Source organism: Triplophysa dalaica, chromosome 10, assembly GCF_015846415.1.
Source record: "Triplophysa dalaica isolate WHDGS20190420 chromosome 10, ASM1584641v1, whole genome shotgun sequence".
NCBI lineage: Eukaryota > Metazoa > Chordata > Actinopteri > Cypriniformes > Nemacheilidae > Triplophysa > Triplophysa dalaica.
This window is the reverse complement of record NC_079551.1, coordinates 24123150-24145153: the sequence shown is the minus strand read 5'-3', so window position 1 is coordinate 24145153 and position 22004 is coordinate 24123150. Positions and strand designations below refer to the sequence as shown.

The 22004-nt window shown below is 45.0% G+C and overlaps 1 protein-coding gene and 1 pseudogene across 1 annotated transcript; one reads left to right on the top strand and one right to left on the bottom strand.

Annotated features, from left to right (window-relative positions):
• Positions 1-518: 518 nt before the first annotated feature.
• Positions 519-2673, bottom strand: LOC130430709 (zinc finger BED domain-containing protein 5-like). The gene has a single exon (XM_056759846.1). The coding sequence runs from the start codon at positions 2325-2327 to the stop codon at positions 519-521; it is 1809 nt and encodes a 602-aa protein (XP_056615824.1). The 5' UTR covers positions 2328-2673.
• An 11314-nt stretch (positions 2674-13987) lies between these two features.
• On the top strand, positions 13988-15917 carry LOC130430708 (general transcription factor II-I repeat domain-containing protein 2B-like; annotated as a pseudogene).
• The last annotated feature ends 6087 nt before the right edge of the window (positions 15918-22004 follow it).

Genomic DNA, 22004 nt, shown 5'->3' with positions numbered 1-22004 from the left:
GCGACTTCTCCTAGAAGCTCCGCCTCCTGTTTACGGGACCCAGTCGAGCCACACCTGCCAAGAACTCCTGTGTGCTACCCTACCTATCGTGAGACCTGCTTCGAGTGCTCCGTCTCAGCCGCCGTCTAGATCCCGGGACCTCCGGGTGTGACATCCTCCCAGGCTGCAGACACTGTCGCTTGGCGGTCTCTTCTATATTACTCTGGTGTCCTCTGTCATAATAAAACCTCTGTTCTCACCGCAATTGGGTCTCACCTCATCCTTCCAGCATGACACCTATCATCATTACTAGGCTATTGCTATATAATTATATGAGGTTAAATGCTTTATTGTTGTTGTTGTTGTTATTATTATTATTATCATCAGTATAGGCCTATTATCATTACTAGGCTATTGCTATAATTGGGAATTTGCACCAGACCTCTGATATTAATGTATGCTTTATTATGGTTATTATTACTAGGCCTAATAGTAGGTATCATCTGCATTTTGTAACAGAAGCTTGCAGGTACGTGATGTTAATGCGAGACCTGAGCCTGCTTTGCCTTGCAAAGATCCCCAATTCTTGGCTCAATGTTTGATAAACATAGTCTCAGATCATCCTCGATTTGTGCACGATTGCGGTATTTCGTTTTGAGTGCAGTCATTTTTGAGAATCCTGCCTCACACAGATATGTCGACGCGAAAGGAAGGAGAATCTTCATAGCGACGTCACAGAGTTCAGGATATTCCTGCATCAATGCTGCCCAGAATGACGAAAGAGGGCAGGAGTTAAAGAGTTCCTTCAGTCTACTGTCACTCTTCAGCTCAATAAGCTGTTCCTGCATATCAATTGATAGCTCGTTTGCTGTGCACACAAACGGATCTCGAACCCACGCAAAAGAGCGATAATCCTCTTTAAAGTACGTCGCAAATTGTTTTCTCATTGCTGACAGGTGCTCAGACGCTGATTGAAATAGGGATGAGAAATCGTGTGACGTGCCTGCATCAGTGATAAAGTCTGCAAGGCTGGGAAACATGTCGCAGTTCCCTTGACTGATGCGGCCATGCCAGAGGTCTAGTTTTTGTGTGAAGGCGTGCACTTTGTCTGCAAGGATCAAAATATGAGTTCCGCGGCCTTGCAAAGACAGGTTGAGGCCATTCAAGCGGTCAAATATATCGACCAAATAGGACAGAGACGCAAGCCACATAGGGTCATCCAGATGCTTCGCCAGATCTGATTTGATTTCTGTCAAAAACCACTTCACCTCCTCTCGAAGCTCATACAACCGCTGTAGCACCCGCCCCCTGGAGAGCCAGCGAACTTCAGTGTGCAGAAGCAGCTGTTCGTGCCCTGACCCCATCTCCTGGCAGAGGACCCCAAACAAGCGAGAGTTTAACGGCCGTGATTTGATAAGATTTATCATTTTCACGGATTGGTTCAGCACGGAGTCAAAAAGAACCGGCATTTTTTTAGCAGCTAGTGCTTCGCGATGGACCATGCAATGTGTCCATTTCACAAGTGGAGCTACTTGCTGAACTCGAGCAGCTAGGCCACGCTCACGCCCCGTCATTGCTTGCGCACCATCCGTGCATAGGCCAACGCATCGGTCCCAAGCCAAACCATTTTCAAGGATAAAAATATTAAGGACATTGAAAATGGCTTCTCCTGTAGTGTGCAACTGAAGAGGCCGGCAAAACAGTACATCCTCCTCAATCGCCTTGTCCCGTAGATACCTGACATAGGTGAGGAGCTGTGCCTGCCCAGCAATATCAGTGGATTCGTCCAGCTGCAGCGCGTAGTAAGGACTCTTTTTTACAAACTCGATCAGTTGCTCTCTGATATCATTGGACATGTCTACAATTCTCCTAGCGACTGTGTCATTGGACAGTGGTACTGCACCGAGTTTGGCTGCTGCACTATCGCCTATCATTATTCTGCACATGTCTTGCGCTGCCGGCAAAATGAGAGTCTCTGCGATTGTATGCGGTTTACCCAGTTTACCGATTCTTTTGGCCACTACATACGATGCCTCCAAACACTGTTTAGACACAGTGCTGTGCACTGAAATGGTTGCCTGTTGCTGATGGAGGCCATCAAGCTTTCTTTTAAAATATTCAGCTGGCTTATTTTTAATGCCAGGATGCTTTGTTTCGAGGTGCCTTTTTAATTTGCAGGGCTTCATACTGTCGTTTGCCAGCACCTCGGCACACACGACACACTGAGGTCTCAGATCAGCCGTAACTGTAAACCCAAACTGCAGGTATGCTTCATCGTACCTTCTAAGCTTTTTTGCAGCTGGTGGTGCGTCGGTTGGCTTGTTGGTCCGCACAAGAAATTTCTCCATTTTTGTTATGTGTTTTAAATAAAGTTTAGGCAATATGTAACTGTGTGTGTGGCTGTGTTGAGAGACGTATCAGGGGCTAATCAATCGGGACTTAGGGACGATCTTTAATTAAACGAACAAAATAATTATTTTGCAGACAATTCAGATTTTATTTGAATACTTAAAGATTGTAGTGTGTGTGTGTGTGTCTTAGTCGTGTGGGTTGTTTTAGCTAAGTGTAGCTACTGCCTAGCAGTTAAAAAAAAATACTGGCAAGGGCTGAGATTTGATCTAATCTTTAACAAAAATGTTTGTGGGTTTAGTCTTTAAAAAGACTGTTGGGGTTTTGTAGTAAAGGCCTATGTAAATCGAGATTGATAACAGACTAACGAGAGCTGGCACAAGTGAACTTGGCAAGAGACTAGACTAGAGTGAATGGAGAGCTATGTCTTGAGTCAATTTAAATCGCAGTTATTTATTTTTGTATTTTGAGTGAGTGAACATTTACATTTACAACCCGCTCTGCAAGCTAGGGCGGGAACGGCGGCGGCCATGCGCATGCGCGATTCATTTGCAGCCTGGACGCGGAGGGGTGTGTGTCTCCTCTCTGCTCTGAGTGCTGCGTGAGGCTACTGAGAGTCTGACCGCCTTGAAGTGCTTTTGGACGGGAGAGGGGCTAACGGCAGCACCCACTGCTCGTTGTGAACAGTAGGCCTAACTGCAGAGTGACTCGTGCTTTCGAGTCTCCAAACACCACAAAAGTCTCCAAAAACAACAGTAAAATTCGCTGGATTTGTCACATTGACAAAAACAAGTCGCCAGGAGGATGATTTGTTTGTGTTATAAGCAGTGCTTGAAGTGGGGGAAAAGGTGGCGGTACTCTCTTTGCATTGGCAAATCATTACATTTTTACAGTGAAAAACAAAACTTGGAGATATTGCTGTTACAACAATTTAGTGTTTTTTATTTATTAACAACATAAATGTATTTAAAAATGTTTTTTTGTGTGCGTGGCTGCGTGTATTTCACAAAAACTAAAGGAAAGCTTTAGCTGTAGCCTATATTCTGACTAGTTTATTCGTTTTATATATATATATGAATCCGTAGCATCCGTAGCAATTATTTTGAGGGTTGTTTTTGACAATTGAGAGCCACCAAATGACGAATATGAAAAAACGAATAAGACAGTTTCGGACTTTTGAGGCTTGCGCAGCTTCTCGAGGAGAAATCAAACAAATGAGCGCCGTTTTCTAAAGTCTATGAGCGCAGCACACACAAATAAACTAAATTGACATAGTGCAGTTAAATGTGGTGATTTTATATTTATAACTTTTGAATGCAGTTCAGCAACATGCATCACACGACCTGACGACCAAGAGAGCTGACAATTGACCGTCACTTAATTTACCATCACCTCACGATTGAAAATGTGACATTGATTTCATATGACAGTTCAACAAACAAGTTATTAATAGTAAGTCACTTACATTTTTGACGAAATAATGACTGTTTTGGTCTATTTTAGCAGCGAAAATAGATCCGATGAATCCAAACAAAGATCACAGCATAGCGCATCTCACAGCAACAATCAATCTTGTTTTGAATGATTCAGTGTTTTGAACGAATCGATTGAGTCATGGATTCAATGACCCATGCACAAACATTTGTCTCATTCTTGATGAATCGGCCGTTTGAACGAATCGTTTGAATGAACGACTCAATGACTCGCTTAATAAAACGTCTCGGTTACATATGTAACCTCGGTTCCCTGATGGAGGGAACGAGACGTTGTGTTGAGAGACGACTGGGGTTTGATCTTGAGAACCTATCATCTCCGAGAGGAATTTCTAAACGCCAATAGGATTGGCGAATGGACCGCCCACGCCAGTCTCCGCCCCGTACATACGGGTATAAAAGGAAGATGGCGGCGGTCATTCACTTACCTTTGTGCTGAGGAACCTGAGAGAGTGTCTCTCGTCACTGCAGCGGGTCGGCGCAGTGGTGTGGCATGAAGACACAACGTCTCGTTCCCTCCATCAGGGAACCGAGGTTACATATGTAACCGAGACGTTCCCCTTCAGTCGGTCTCTCGACGTTGTGTTGAGAGACGACTGGGGAAGAATCTACACACGCCACGGCACTACGCCGCATTACGACCTCTAGCGGGGCGACAGTGACTGGCCCTGCGAGTCAAGACTGAGCGCTACCGCGAGATGTAATCCTCCAGTGGATTCAGTATCAGACATACGAAGAAGCTTCTACTGACGGTCATCACGGAAGGTGGCGTTACCCCTGTAACGAGGTCCCTTCCGGGCCGCACTGGGAAAAACACTATTCTTCTCTTGAAGAGTGTGTTGCGGAGCCCACATCCAGCCACGAGGGGAGGTACATGTGGAGGTATAAGGCATGGTCTACCCATAGGGAGAGCGCATGTCGGAAGTGTCAACCCGATTCCGGGGACAGTAAACCCGGTGGAGAGCCACCGGTGGGGAGGTCACCAATTCGCCAGAGGGGAATACGTGAAATCTTCATACGGGACTACCTATAAGGGAGTCACTACGTATGGGGCACTAGTCCAAGTATAGGGGTTCGCCTAAATAGGGGTAACTCTACCAGTACTGGACCTGGTTCCAACAGATCGCTCCGCCCGATCTATTACCAATGCTGTGCTTAGTGATGGATGGAATGCCTATGCTTCACCCTAATGGGGGAATTGCAGGGAGGCAGTTAGCGCACGTTACTCACCTGAAGAGGGGAGAAGGCGCTTTCGCAGGCGTACGTCCGGGCCAGATGCCGAGCCCCTATCCCAGCAGGACACGGGCTGACACCTGTTCCACTCGGAGGTCGTAGAACCTCACGAAGGTACTGGACGTAGCCCAACCCGCAGCTCTACAGATGTCTGCCAGGGTGGCACCCTGGGCCAACGCCCACGAGGAGGCCATACTCCGAGTGGAGTGTGCTCTCACTGCAAGCGGGCATGGTTGGCCCGTGGACTGGTACGCCAAGGAAATGGCATCCACAATCCAGTGTGCCAGCCGCTGTTTGGAGACAGCTCTCCCCTGATGCTGTCTTCCAAAACAAACAAAGAGCTGCTCAGAACTCCTAAAGTTCTGTGTGCGGTCAATGTAGAGGCGCAGAGCGCGTACAGGACACAACACATGAGAGGTCGGGTCTTCCTCCCCGGAGGGGAGCGCCTGCAAGGTCACCACCTGATCCCGGAAGGGAGTGGTGGGGACCTTGGGCACGTAACCTGGTCTGGGTCTCAGGACAACGTGAGAGTTACCAGTTCCAAATTCTAGGCATCCCGGGGACACGGAAAGGCCCTGTAGGTCCCCAACCCTCTTGATGGATGCGAGCGCCGTCAGGAGTGCTGTCTTCATCGTAAGATGAGGAAGAGAGGCATCTCCGAGGGGCTCAAACGGGGCCATAGCCAGGCCCTGTAGGACCACATTAAGATCCCAAGAGGGTACAGAGCGCGGTCGAGGTGGATTCACCCTCCTCGCACCCTTAAGGAACCTGATGATCAGGTCGTGCCGACCAAGAGACTTACCCTCCACGAGATCGTGATGAGCGGCAATAGCGGCTACATACACTTTCAAGGTGGATGGGGAGAGGTTACTCTCTAGTCTCTGCTGTAAGAAGGCCAGCACTGACCCGATCGGGCAATTCCGCGGGTTCTCTCCAAGGGAGGAACACCAAGACGAGAAGAGACGCCACTTATAGGCGTACAAACGCCGCGTGGTGGGGGCTCTAGCCTGCATGACCGTCTCTTGGACTGCCAGAGGCAAGCCACTTAAACTCTCCTCGTCCCGTCCAGGGACCAGGCATGGAGATTCCAGAGGCCCGGATTGGGGTGCCAAACCGTGCCCTTCCCCTGCGAAAGAAGGTCCTTCGAGAGGGGAATCGGCCAGGGGGGAGCTATCATCAGAGATATGAGGTCTGGGAACCAAGGCTGGTTGGGCCAGTACGGCGCAACTAACAGGACTTGGTGCTCCTCTACCCTGACCTTGCACAGAGTCTGTGCAAGGAGGCTCACTGGGGGGAAGGCGTACTTCCTCTTGTCTCGCGGCCAGCTGTGCGCTAAGGCATCCGTGCCGAGGGAGCCCTCGGTCAGGGAGAACCAAAGCGGGCAATGGGTGGAGTCCGGGGAGGCAAACAGGTCTACCTGTGCCCGCCCGAACCGCTCCCATAAGAGCTGGACTACGCTGGGATGGAGTCGCCATTCTCCACGGGGAGTCCTCTGACGAGAGAGCGCATCGGCTGTCTGATTCAGGTTCCCCGGGATGTACGTGGCTCGCAGGGATTTGGTAACCTGCTGACTCCATTGGAGGAGGCGTCGGGCTAGTTGCGACATCTGCCGTGAGCGTATGCCGCCCTGATGGTTGATGTACGCCACGGCAGACGTGCTGTCCGACCGGACTAGCACGTGTCTGTCTTGCACTAGGGGCCGTAGCCTCCTCAGTGCTAGATGAACTGCCAGCAACTCTAGGCAATTTATGTGCCATCGCAGTCGGGGGCCCGTCCACCGCCCTGCTACTGCGTGCCCGTTGCACACTGCCCCCCATCCCTGCAGGGAAGCGTCTGTCGTAACTACGACGCGCCTCGAAACCTGTCCGAGCGGAACTCCCGCTCGCAAGAAGGACAACTTTGCCCAAGGGATGAGGGTACAACGGCACCGGGGCGTGATCGTAATCCGCCTGGTGCCGCGGTGCCACGCCGTCCTCGGAACCCGACTCTGAAGCCAGTGCTGTAGCGGTCGCATGTGCATCAACCCGAGCGGGATTACCCCGGCTGAGGATGCCATGTGCCCCAGGAGCCTCTGAAATAGTTTCAGTGGGACCGCTGTGGCCTGCCTGACCTGTGTCAGGCAGCGAAGCACCGACTGTGCACGCTCGGTAGTGAGCTGCGCCGACATGCGGACAGAGTCTAGTTCCACCCCGAGATATGAGATGCTCTGCGCTGGGGAGAGCTTGCTCTTCTCTCGGTTGACCTGGAGGCCCAAACGGTCTAGGTGCTCGAGCACAAGATCCCTTTGCGTACTCAACACATCTCGCGAGTGTTCCAAAATAAGCCAGTCGTCGAGATAGTTGAGTATACGCACGCCCTGTTCCCTGAGGGGAGCTAGGGCGGCCTCGGCGAGTTTAGAAAAAAAGACCGAAGGGCAGGACCCTGTACTGATACGCCTTCCCCTCGAACGCGAACCGTAGAAACGGTCGGTGTCGAGGAAGAATGGAGACGTGAAAGTACGCGTCCTTCAGGTCGATTGCCACGAACCAATCTTGGTGTCGAACTGACTCCAAGATGCGCTTCTGAGTCAGCATCCGGAACGGTAGCTTGTGCAGGTACCTGTTCAGGATGCGTAGATCCAGAATAGGGCGCAGCCCTCCTCCTTTTTTGGGGACGATGAAGTACGGGCTGTAGAACCCAGAGGACATCTCGGTTATGGGGACGGGCTCGATCGCACGTTTCGCCAGCAGGGCGGCGACCTCTCTCCGAAGCACGGGGGCATTCTCTCCTCGTACTGAGGAGAACAGAATGCCCCGGAATTTCGGGGGGCGCTTGGCGAACTGGATCGCATAACCGAGACGGATCGTTCGATCCAACCACCGTGAAGGGCTGGTATGCGTCTGCCACGCAGCCAAGAACCTTGCCAACGGTGTTAGAGGAATGATCTCCTTCACCGTCCCTGGAAGAGGTGGTTCGGTGGGTGGCAGAGCGGTCACCTCGCACCGGGACGGATCCCTGGGAGGTTGACGGCTCTGCGGACTTACCTGTCTGATGGCGCTGGCCGACGCAACGTCGCGTGGAGGTTGAAGTCGTCCGCGCCGTCCACCCTCGCCACTGCGCGCCGAAGGGTGCTGTGGGAGAGAAAAACCCAGGGAGAACAACTCTCTTAACGAGGAAGTGGGCGCCGGGACCTGAAAAGGGCCCGGACTTTGTGGAGACGCGACAGGCAGCGCCTCGTACCGACTCGGCGATGATATGGCCGACGTCTGGCCCGATGTTTCCCCTGGGTTCATCCCGTCAGGGCCGCTGGGAGTCCTTTGCGGGTCGCTGGCGGGGTTTCGCTCTCCTCCGCGTGGGTCTGCGTCTCGGGTGGGCCGTCCTAGGGGAGGGCACCGGAACCGGAGGGGCCACAGCAGAGGGGCGGGGCTGTTGGGAAGCAGGCTGCGCTCGGGAACGTGACGACCGATGGGTGGTCATGCCGCGGCGGGGCAAAATCTGTTGAATCGCCTCCGTCTGCTTCTGTACCGCGGAGAACTGCTGTGCCACGTTCTCCACGGTGTCACCGAACAGCCCTGCTTGCGAGATGGGGGCATCCAGAAGGCGGGCCTTCTGTGCCTCACCCATCTGCGCAAGGTTCAACCACAGATGCCTCTCTTGGGCCACCATAGAGGACATCGACCGACCTAATGCGCCTGCCGTGGCCTTCGTCGCTCGCAGCGCGAGGTCGGTGGCAGCACGCAACTCACTCATGCGAGTGGGGTCGGGCTTCCCTTCATCCAAATCCTTCAGGACTTTAGCCTGAAAGACCTGGAGAATCGCCATGGCGTGGAGGGCGGAGGCGGCCTGTCCAGCGGCGTTATAAGCTTTCGACACCAGGGTCGAAGAGAGCTTACACGCCCTAGACGGGAGTCTAGGTCGACCCCTCCAGGTGGCAGCCGTCTGCGGGCAGAGGTGCACCGCTACAGCACGCTCCACCTGGGGGATGTCGACGTAGCCTCGGGCCGCCCCGCCATCCAGGGAAGTCACAGCCGCCGAGCCCACGAGTGTAGAACGCGCCGAGAAAGGTGCATTCCACGACCTCGTGAGCTCCTCATGCACTTCCGGGAAGAACGGCACCGGGGTGGTTCGCGGTTTTTGGCCGCGACCCGTACCCAGGTACCATTCATCAAGCCGCGAGCGTTTCGGGGAGGGCGGGTTAACGCACTGCAACCCGATGCTCACGGCTGCCCGGGCAAGCATGGCCGACATCTCCGGGTCGGTCCCATCACGAGCTCTACCGCCCGTGGACAGGAGCTCGGAGAGATCGTCCCCGTCTGATGCCAGTAGGCAGCTGTCCGATGCCGCGACAGAGATTTCGTCATCATCCCTCTTGCGAGTCTGCCCGCTATGGAACGGTCTACCGCCGTCCATCGGGGACGCACCAGGTGAGCGAACTGGGGTATGGGCGGTTCGCCGAGCCGGAGCTGGCGAAGCGACATCCATAGCAGTCCCCATATCACCCCCGCTGCTCGTCGAGGCGGTCGACTTCGCCGAAGCGGCAGCCGAACTCGCCTGAGAAGCGAGCGGGTTGGCGGCAACAGTTCCGAAAAACGTCGCCAGCCGTGACCGCAACACCTTGATAGACATGTCCTCGCAGATAGGACATGTCGTATCACTGAAACCTGCTTCAGCATGCTTGACGCCCAAACATGTGACGCCGGTTTCATGGCCGTCTGACTCGGGAATGAGTCTGCCGCACCCAAGGACACAGCTGCGAGACATGCTCAGCAGCTGGGAAATTTGCTCTTTTTAGAATAAGGCTCTGTGGGAATTTGCCGGGAAGTCGAAGGGAAGACCGTCACACCAGGGGATCCGCTGCTTCCACGTCGCGCCGGCAGGAGAAGAAAGACTCTCTCGAAGAAATAAGTTTGACACATGTAGTGCAAACAGTTCCGAAGAACAAAAAGGTAAGTGAATGACCGCCGCCATCTTCCTTTTATACCCGTATGTACGGGGCGGAGACTGGCGTGGGCGGGCCATTCGCCAATCCTATTGGCGTTTAGAAATTCCTCTCGGAGATGATAGGTTCTCAAGATCAAACCCCAGTCGTCTCTCAACACAACGTCGAGAGACCGACTGAAGGGGAACCGCTTTTCACCTGCATTTGCGCTCACTATCCACAAACCAATCAAATTTGTTCAAAACTCTTTTTTTTTTAAATCAGTCCAAACACATTTTAATTTTTATTCAGGAGTTATGTATATACACAACTATAACTTTTTATGAAAGTAGTTTAGTGATAAAAAAATGTTAAAAAAAATATTTTTTCAGTTTTTTTTTTCTCTCCCATCCTGTAGTCTACTCGCGCCCCACCGGTTGAGAACCAGTGCTCTATGGTATTCCCTCCATGGTCAGGTCAGATCATGGTGGTGAGAATTTACAAGTCGCCCTTTTCATGAATCTTGTCCTAGGACTGCAACGCCGTAGTAGGGATGTAGGGATGTGTTTTTAGATGTGTAACAACCATTCTACAACACTTTCTACACTCTTGAGCATTCTGAACTTCTAGAACCAGGAAATGACATTCACAAAGTTTCACTCAGAATACTTTTTCTTCCACAAATTCAAGCTAAACTACAGCATTTAAAGAGGCATGGAATAACCATTATCTACTCATAGAAAACAATAAAACCCCAACTGGACAGAAGGAATGCTTTCAAGGATGGAAACTGACAATACAGCCATCAATGTGTTTGGAGAAAATCCCTACAGACCTGAACATTTTAATGCACTCCTTGCTCAGCATGGCATTGAATCATTGCCCACAGCTGAAAATGAAGAGTTTCCAGCTGTTATAGTAAACCAACCTCAAATAAACCTCACTCAGCAACAACTAGAGACTGTTTTACATGCAATTGACCACATAACAGACATTTAGATGAAGTTTCAGGTATGCTGTGCAGAAATTATTAATGTGATGTAATGGAGTCGATGGTATTCTTTTGTACTGTAAGATGTATTTTTTACTAAAACTTTGCTGTGCTCTCATACCCTTCCTTGCATTTATAGGTTTATATGCATCTTTTTGAAAAAAATGTAATGTCAGATGTAACAAACTTAAAGCACACAGTGATGCTAAATATAAAGGTGTTGGAGAATGACAGTGAATCAGAACCACCTGTATGTAAAAGTAGAAACATGAAACATCAAGAACTTGTCCTGACAATCAGTAAAATTGTCAATTGTTCAAACAATGAGCATAAATACACATAATGGGGAACTATGAGTTTTATTTTGGGATGCACATGTCACCTGTAAATGCAGCAAGTGTAAGACTGGATCTAAAATCCCTTTATAAATGTAAAATCTTACAATATAACTTTATATATATATCAGTGAAACATTACAGGAGTAAATCATGACAAATGTATTTTTTAATTAACTGTTTTAACAAATACAGCATGTTGCAACAGCTGTAACACCATTTCGGAAGAGTCTTAAAACACTGATCTAAAACTGATTTGATCCGTCAGTAATAAACCTAAAGTGAACTTTAGACAACACCAAAAGTTGTGCTTTGCACAATTCAATCTGTCATGTACCTTTTAAACATTTCATATTCTGCGTGTAAAGGCAGCCGAAGTACAACAAGGCAAGTTTTGGCCTCTGGAAAGATTTTTCCATGATCATGAAGGAACCCTATTTGTGGAGAATAAGTGTGATTGCATTACACTCTCCTTCTGACAAGAAAAAAGAAAAAATACAATTTACAACAAGTTTGTATTTGTTAACATTAGTTAAAGTAATGCTTATAAAAAAGTGCAAGTTGTCATCTGAAAGAAAAGACAGAACTAAGCTTGCAGACTCAAAAAACACATATTTTTTGTAGGAGTCAATGCCAAAGAACTGCACTTAACAAACCAGTATTTTCTGCCACACTTTACAGTAAGGTTGATTTGTTGACATTAGTTGATTTATTAGCTAACATACACTAACAGTGAACATTATTTCTTCAATATTTACTTCAAAATAATACAATTATTTTAAATAAAAATTGTAACCTAAAAAGTGCGTATTAAACTACCATGAACAATTGGCTTTTAACCAATACATTAATAATTACCAAAGATGAATAAATAATAAATGCTAAAAAACAATATTGCTTATTGATATTTCATGTTAGCTAATGCCTACTTTATAATGTATCGTGAAAGCACTGTAAAACTGTAACAAGACATACCTTAAACATCTATCAACCAGTCTCTCCAGTGGCATATGTTCTTATTTTCTCTAGCCCTTCTGTTGCTGCCTTGTGGAGAGAAGTTCACCTTAAAAAGACTGCAGAGGTCCTTTGCCTGGAGGGGCTTTTCTTCATTGTTGAACATATCATAAAACTGCAGAATTCTTCTGCATCTATTCTAGTAAACCAAGAGTTTGCAACCCTTCTACAAACCTATAGAACAGACATTACATTCAATATACATTTCTAGGTTATTACAATTCTTATATGCAATCAGGAAGGAAGGGCTAAACTGTCACTTACTGGTCTAAGGCTGCTTGCAGTCTTCCATGTACAAAACACAGCTGACTGTACAAGAGAGTTCTTTTCTGTCAAGTTTGATATGTATCTTAAAGCACCTATAATGCTTAAGCTGTCTGCTGCCTCTGCAATGGCACAGTTTGCCTCTAGAACAGTTGTTGCATCCTGTATCTAAAACAGCAATTAGAATACAATTTTATAGTTGTGAAAAGAACCATGCATGTGGTGACCAATTTAATTCTCAAGAGTACTTCCTCTCCTTGATTAGTTGCTCCCTAAAGGTATGGTCTCCAACCTCATCCACAGAGGCAGGGGATGTTGGCACACCAAAGATCTGATGAAAAAGCCTTTCAGAGAAGAAATGTGGGCACACCAATTATCTTACCCACGAAGAAGTATAACCTACTCTGTAAAGCTAAAGAAAAACAATCAGAGTAACATCCACAACAGAACCTCCTCTATACTCATTATGAATGAAATAATTCTAAAACCTCTGGCTTTAATTTTCTTAATTCCACCTGCTATTGGAATTTTGATCTCATTACAGGTGAAAAGCATTAAATTCATGTGAAATTAGATTGAGTTATACATTGTAATGTATATGGGTGAAGAATGTGGCACACTGGCAAACTGCTTATTCAGCTTAATTATTTGAATAGACAATACATTCCTTGACATGTGAAATAACAGATCACGACTACTAGAGTAACATTGCACAGGAGCTGCTCAGTAATACAAAGACCACGCTGGGTATTTAAAATAAAGCACTTCTAAAAACTGATCAGTATCCAGGACCTTAAATATTTTGTAATGAAAGCATTAGAAGGCATCCTGACCTTGAGTGTCAAGAGCAAAACTCTGATCTTTCTCATGCCCCTGAAAGATACATGACTGATGGATGGCTCGCATCAATAGCCTGAGGTATTCTCTTGTTGGGCCGCTTTCATCCACTGCCCCTTCACCATTCTCCTCAGCATCGACAAAAACTATATCTAGTTTTGCTTCTGGATTGAACCGCCGCCTCTTGAATGCTTGCAAGCTACAGTGTAGTATGTTATCTCTGCATACATGTATTTGGTTACTTGTTGGGCAAAAGCTTTTATCGACTTTGCAGAGAAATTTTTTAAGTATGGTTTGTAGGTCAACCCTGCAAGAGACCAAGAAGTCATTCAGTCAACGAACATTGAACTGTTTAAGTATAAAAAAACTTACTTATAGTTATGAAGTGGAACATACTCATCTACAGTTGGCTCCCAGTGTAGATGGGATTCTTGGTGGAAAGAAGGGGCATCATCTAAAACACAGGTGTCAAACTCAAGGCCCGCGGGCCAAATCCGGCCCGGCCCCTTACTTTATGTGGCCCGCGAGAGCTTACAAATCATTGTATTTTTATTATAAATGTAATGTCCACACCATGAAAATGTGACTGGAATGTATTACATGCGCGATTACAACATCAAGCCAGTAGGTAGCAGTGTCTGAAATTTTTATTTAACGGTCTTCTAGTCGAGTGAGTGATATGATATAGCCTAAATAATTAATTAGACCCATCATGTCAAAGAAAAGAAAAATTGATACAGAGGGGAGGCTTTTTCAAGACAGATGAGAAAGTGAATACATGTTTGTGCTTAATGAAAACAAGCCGGTGTGTCTTCTTTGCCAGGAGGCGGTGGCTGTGCTTAAAGAATACAATTTGCGCCGGCACTTCGAAACCAAACACGGATCAAAGTATGCTAACCTTAGCCACCAAGAAAAGCAACAAAAGGTACAAGAGTTGAAAAAAAAAACTTGCATTTTCAGCAGAATTTGTTTGCTAACGCTTCTGCACAAAATGATGCAGCCGTGAAAGCCAGCTTTATTGCGGCTGAAGAAATCGCCAAAGCTTCAAAGTGTTTTTCAGAAGGTGCATTTTTAAAGCAGTGTATGTTGAAGATATGTGAGCAGGTGTGCCCTGACAAGAAACAGGCGTTTAAAAATGTTAGCTTGTCAAGAAACACCATTGCAGAGCGAACCAGGGAATTAGCGAGAAATCTGACGACACAACTGGCTGAAGAAGCCCGGACTTTCATTGCATTTTCATTAGCAGTTGACGAAAGTACAGATATTACTGATACGGCGCATCTAGCCATTTTTATAAGAGGTGTAAATGCAGACTTGTCTGTCAGTGAAGAGCTCTTGGATGTGGTTGCTATGCATGGAACGACAACAGGGAGGGACATCTACACCGCAGTGGAGAAATCTATCAGTAAAATGAAATTACCCTGGGAAAAATTGGTGGGGCTTACTACCGATGGAGAGAGTGTGGAGAGAGAGCCAGCTTAGTTGGACTGGTGAAAGAGAAAATGTAAAAAAGTAATTTCTGCACTCCCCTGATAACATACCATTGCATTATCCACAAAGAAGCTCTGTGTGGTAAGATTTTTGAACTGGACAACATAGTGAGCACTGTCACAAAAACTGTTAACTTCATACGGGCGCGGGGACTGAATCACCGCCAGTTCCAGCAGTTTCTGGAGGAGATCGGTACTGGACATGGAGATGTGCTTTATCATACAGAAGTAAGGTGGCTGAGTAGGAGTGCCGTTCTCAAGCGTGTTTTTGAGCTTCGGGAAGAAATAATTGTATTTGTTCAAAGTAAAGGAAAACCTATGCCCGAACTGTCGGATCCAAACTGGCTATGTGATTTTGCCATGTTGTGTGACGTAACGGAGCATCTCGCGCAGCTGAATCAGAGGCTTCAGGGCCGCAAGCAAGTCATAACGGGGATGTACAATGCAATCACAGCTTTCCAGCTAAAACTGCGTCTGTGGAGGTCTCAACTGGAACAGGAAAATCTTGTCCACTTTTCTGTCTGTCAGAGCATCTCAACCTCATTCCCGGGTGCTTTTTCCTGCGCCAGATTGGGTACAAAAGTAAATCGGCTGATTAATGAATTTGATAGGAGTTTCTCTGACTTTAAAGCGCAACGCTTAAACTTCGACATCTTTGCCAATCCTTTCACCACCAATGTGAACAGTGCGCCACACCACATTCAGATGGAGTTAATAGATCTTCAGTGCAACAGTAGCCTGAGAAAAGAGTTCCAGGATGTGGCAATCGAGGAGTTTTATCGTGTTCTCCCCCCTGCTTCAATGCCACAGCTCCGACTTCAAGCTGCCGGAGTTCTGTCCATGTTTGGAAGCACCTACTTGTGTGAACAGATGTTTTCAATCCTGAATCTGAATAAGACCAAGCACAGATCACGCATCAACGATGACAACCTCCATGCCGTTTTACGGATTGCTACCGCACAAGACCTAACGCCAGATATCGACGGACTGACCTCAGGAAAATGGTGTCAGTCATCCAGCCAGAAAAACAACTAGGTAACCAATTTTTTAACAATTAGATATCCAATGTCATGGAATATATAACAACATATATAACAACTTAAAGTGTACGCATTCTAATGGTTGCACTTACATTTTGTTGTGTATGTTATACTGTACGCAGGGATTGATCAGGGGATGATGAAGGTGTGTGATTTGGTGTGTCAAGATGTGGAGGGATACTTTGAGAGTACAATGCCAGTCAGCATGATCTAATCAACCTCAACCAGAAGCTGACCAATATAGTTAAGAACTGATCTGAAGACAGTTATTTCTATTGTGACCTTAATACTGTACCTTTTTCATGTTCTCAGAGTGTATGTGCTGGTGGGTGTGTTCATATAGAAATACTTCGTGTGTTCATACATTTTTTATCAAAGTTTCTGTCATAAATTATCCTACCAGAATAGCTGTTGGAACAAAAACAATCCGTTCAATGCAACGGACTGCATCTTAGAACGGAGCGCAATTATTTGTTGTACCACTTTTGCCACTTTAAACTGTGACCAAAAAACTTATTGAAGTAATTAATTGGGCTTGTTGTTTTGATGTATTATGGTAAAACTAACTTTATAGTTCATTTGAATGTGAAATTTTGTTCTTTGATGTATTGGTATTTTTTTCTTAATTTCCTTAATTAATTTAATTTAGAAGTTTACATAGACTTCTGAGCTCACATAGTGCACAAACACGTATTTTTGTACATTTTTTTTTTAATAAATTTGATTACACTCTTGTAATTATTCTACTGGTCTTTTACTGTCAAAACTAGGTATTAACTGAGTTATTACCAAAAGGAGTAATTGAATGCATATGTAATTATGCGGTGTGAAAAAGAGTGATACATTTATAGTACAGTTACAACCGGCCCTTTGAGAGCAACCTTATTACTGATATGGCCCAAGATGAAATTGAGCTTGACACCCCTGATCTAAAAGATCAATAACTGATGCCTGGGGAGATGGAGGGTGCAAATCAAGTGTAGGCTGCATATAAAGGTCAATAATATTGTGCTGTGCAGAAGGGCGGCATGGTAATGGTCTTCAGATATTACATATGGCAGCTGGACAGAAGACAGTGCCAGTGAGGACTGGGCAGGTGGCAGAGCCACTGGATGTTGGACAGGAGATGGAGCAACTAGGGGAATGGCAGAAAGTGAAGCCACTGAAGGCAGGGCAGAAGGCAGAGCCTTTGGAGGCAGTGCAGGAGATGAGGCTGCTGTAGGCTGGGCAGGAGAAGCAGCTGCTTGATGTTGGATAGGGGGCAGAGTCACTAGGGGAATGGCATAATGTGAAGCCACTGAAGGCCGGGCAAGAGGTGGACTTATTGAAGGATGGACAGAGGGCAGAGCCACTGGTGGCAGAGCAGAAGAAGGAGCAACTGGATGTTGAACAGGGGGCGTAGCAACTGAAGGCTGGGCGGGTGATGGAGATGCCAGAGGCTGGGCAAGAATATCGGGAAAAAATTCTGAATAAATTTATAACATATGCCATATACCATGTTGGCTTTTAAATACTTTTGTTTTCGGAGAACTGCTGTCTATAGGCAATGTCACTCAATCGGTCTGTTGAGGTATATTTTTATAAGCATTGCTGTCATAAAGACTATAGCAGAACTTTGGCTTGTGATTTTTCTACAGTAACTTACCAGATCATTTAAAGATGACAACCAAATAACTTATAAAGTCGAGGATGACTTTATGCCACGATCTGCAATTGACCCAGAAGAAGAGCTCTCAATAGCTTTTGAAGCAGCAGCATACTGAACTTGGAAAACTTCACTGGCCATTTCATTTTGTCCATTAAAGTCAAACAACACCTGGAAGCAAACACACATAATGGCAATTGTAAAAAAAAAGCAAACCTATGAAAAACACGTTGTCCTCTTTTAAACGGATTCTCTCACCTGAATTGGCTCAGACATGATGAATTTTCACTTGTTCACATACCCATCTGGATACTTGAATTTCAAAAACTCTCCCTCTAGGGCAGGGCTCCTCAAATCTTACCCTGGAGGGCCGGAGCACTGCAGAGTTTTGCTCCAGCCCTGATCAAACACACCTGAGCAAGCTAATCAAGCTGTTCAGTATCGCTAGAAAATCAAAGGTATGCAAGTTTGATCAGGGTTGGATCTAAACTCTGCAGTGCTCCGGCCCTCCAGGGTAAGATTTGAATAGCCCTGCTCTAGGGGTTCCACACGAGCAGCCATTCTCTGACGTCTTTCCTCAATGATCTAAAAAACATTACCATTAAAAAAAAAACATTTAACAACAAAAAATGAAATGGAAGCTCTTAACTTTTTGAGTTGTTCTTCCAAAAGCTCATAGCACAGTCTCCTCCTGTCCTGTAAAACAAGAATACATTTTAAGAAATTGCATACATTTTCGTTGCATCACAGTGAGCATACAATGATTTTTATAAAATACCTTTTCTTGATCTGCCCAACAAGGAAAAATAAAAAATTTCAATCTTGCTGGGAACGCATTGCTCGCCATTCCTGCAGGGACTACAGTAAATCCACACAAATCAATACAGTCAAAAAGAAATACTTCTCAAAAACCTCACAATAGCAAACTTAACTCACATCAAAATTTACAGCTTCCATTATCTCTGCATCTAAGGAGGTGTCATCCAGTGCTGCAGCAGTACAGGATGTTTGGACTGGGTTTTGTGATACGGATGAGGATGGTGTCATTTCCTGACGGTTGATCGAAAAATCATTATGTATAATAATGTTCAAGTATACCAATGGCAAAAATACTTTTAACTTCCTGCACTGTTGAGTAACCTGCATGGTCACTTAAGTTAAGAATTATGTTCAGTGCAGAAACATCACAATAAGATTTCAAACTAACAAACAGTGAACTGAACAATGTAAATCAGGTTATTTAAAAAAGGGCAGTTCTAATAGGGATATTATTAAGAAATTAGTATTTTTTTGCACCTTTTGTTTGTGTAACAGAAATAATACATGCAACACTTCTGCTCGTGGGACAATACAGAGCCTGCTTTTGCCGATTGCTTTTTTTAGGTCCCTCACAGAATCTACATGAACTTTATTGATTTTGCGTCCTATGCCTGCTCTTGCCAGACGGAAACCGTTCCAGTTTAAACTTACATTTGGGTAGTTTTGGCAGACAAAATTGTTTAATTTAGAGTCCAGTTTAGCTGAATTTTTTTTACTTTTGGGTTCCTGTCCCTGATGATTCCTGCACTGGTCTACCTATAAAATTCAATGTCCACATAAGCAACACAAACAAATAAACTTTACAAGTTTATTAAAAAGAGTCATAGATCAGTACCAAGTTAGGTTAATTAAAAAATATCATTTTCTGATAGCTCTGATATCTGTTTCAACTACACATTTACCTAGGCCTAGGTTTCCAAATCGGTCAAGTGCTGATGTAGAGGGTAGAACCTCAATTGGCGCTTCTGATTGGCCATTACATTCAGCAGCTCAAAATGGCAGTCTGTGATTGGTATTCTTGGCAGATCTAAATTTTGTTCACTTTTCATTGTAATCACGCTTCTTTATTTAAATTCCGACAATGGCTTCAAGTGATGTCCTTCAAATATAGATAATTGTCATAACTTTTAACTATCTCAGATCTTGCTCCGAAGCTCAATCTATAATTCATGAGGAGTAAATATATACAATCTTATAATAAACTGCACATTACCGTACAAGACAAAAAACTGAAAAATCATTGTCTGGACACATTTTTATAGTGATTAACTTACCAGAATCGATCGAAACAAGTCAGAGGCTACTTGTAAGCATCCACAGAAGTCCAGGCGGAATCACGTCAGGATTTGTGAAATAAAGAAAGGCGGGCTTAGGAAACGTGTATTTGCATGCACAATTTAGATATCTACAAAGTAATTTTGACCAGTAAAAATGTTACTTCGAGATATCTGTATTGAAATTCTTCCTGTCGCAGAGCCAAATGAAGATATATCCATAGACAGATATAAAAGAGATATTAATAATTAAATTGCAGATATCTTTAAATGAGATATCACTAAGAAGAATTTCAATACAAGATATCTCTAATTTAGTTTTGTCGAGTCAAAAATCAAATTCAAGATATCTACAATGAAAATAAGACTATTAATAAGTTACTTTCAGATATCTCCAAATGTGTATTTGGATATCTTTAAAAATGATTCATTAAATATATCCAAGATGTGATTTCAGTGATTGGTGAGGAGACAGCTCAAAAGGCTCACAGTTTGGAGGAGAGTTGAGAGAGACGGACTGGGAGACCTGAATGCTACACGGACTGTATACTGGGAGAAATCTGGGGAAACCTATTTTGTGGCAAAGTTTGTTTTGTTGTTTTGTTGACTTGAGTTTAATGCCAGAGTGCTGACGCAACGTCTGGTTGCAAGAATTAAGAATAAAACATATTCTTATCTTCCAGTCCACACCGACCCCGCCTCCTTTCTTCCTTCCTCTTTGAACCTGTTTACACAGATATCTTTAATTATGATTTCTACTGGTGGTAACTCAGCTAGAGATATCTCCAATTTAATTATCACTAGTAAAAATTAGTTCAAGATATCTATAATTGGAAATATGCCTAGTACAAAATGAATTATAGATATCTTTAATTGCAGTTTTTACTAGTCAAAACACATTTGTAGATATCTGAAAATATTTTTCAATGGAAGAATATGACTAGTCAAAACAGCATTGTAGATATATCAAATGTATATTATGAATAGCCAAAATAACATTATAGATATCTTCATTGCCTGTTATGACTAGTCATAATCACATTGTAGATATACTAATTCCAATTGTGACGACTCAAAATTACAGAAGAGATATCTGGAATTTGAATTTTGACTAGTCAAAACTTAATTATGACTAGTACAGCCAAGGGTATTTTACATCAAAACGGCTTGCCATACCGCACGTGACTGAACAACGAAGTCTTCTGAGAGAAGTAAGTCCTTAATATCTTATATTTTTACCTGTTTGAAATTCCCTTAATGGACGTAAAAGAGTGTCTTAAATCGACCTTCTCATGTCCTTGTTGGGATTTCGAGTTAGTAAGGTGCAACTGGCGCCATTTGTCAACGTTAATTTCAGTTGTCAAATATTTATTTAATGTGATTTGTTTCAATGTAAGATAAAACTGTACTGATGCCCTATGAGATGCTGCAGCTTCTAGAATCAACTTCTAATGTCAAATAAATGTGATGTAAAAAAGTAAGTTGATATTGACATCTTTATTTACATTTAGACATTTAGCAGACGCTTTTATCCAAAGCGACTTACAAAGAGTTTAGGAGCAATAAACGATAGTTTATACAGGAGCCATAATACATTAGGTGCCAATATAAAGTTACTGGTTTCAACAAAAGCTAGACCACTACCTGTTCAGAAATAGGGTTAGTGTTTTTTTTTTGTCAAGTATTCACAGAAGAGTTGGGTTTTAAATTGTTTTTTAAATGTTGTGAGATATGTGGTTGAACGGACAGAGATAGGAAGAATGTTCCACCAGGAAGGAGTTGTGAATGAGAAAGAGCGGGAGAGCGATTTACTGCCCTTATGGGAAGGCAATACAAGACGCCGCTGGTTTGCTGAACGCAGGGATCTTGATGGGGTGTAGGAGTGCAGGAGAGTTTGGAAGTAAGCCGGTGCAGATCCAGTGATAGTCCTGTAGGCAAGCATTAGTGACTTGAATCTGATACGGGCTGCAACCGGTAGCCAGTGAAGAGAGATGAAAAAGGGAGTCACGTGAGCCCTTTTGGGCTGTTACAAGACGAGGCGTGCTGCTGCGTTCTGAACCAGCTGAAGTGGTTTGATAGCCTTTGTAGGAAGACCAGCAAGGAGAGCAATGCAGTAGTCCAGCCTTGAGATTACCAGGGCCTGGACAAGGAGTTGAGCCGCATGCTCCGTGAGATAGGGTCTGATCTTTCTAATGTTGAATAAGGCATATCGGCATGACCGTGTTGTCTTTGCAATGTGATCCTTGAAGGACAGCTGTTCATCAAATATGACTCCGAGGTTCCTGGCTGTTTTGGAATGGGTGATTGTGGTATTGCCAAGATGGATGTTGAAATCGTGTTGGAC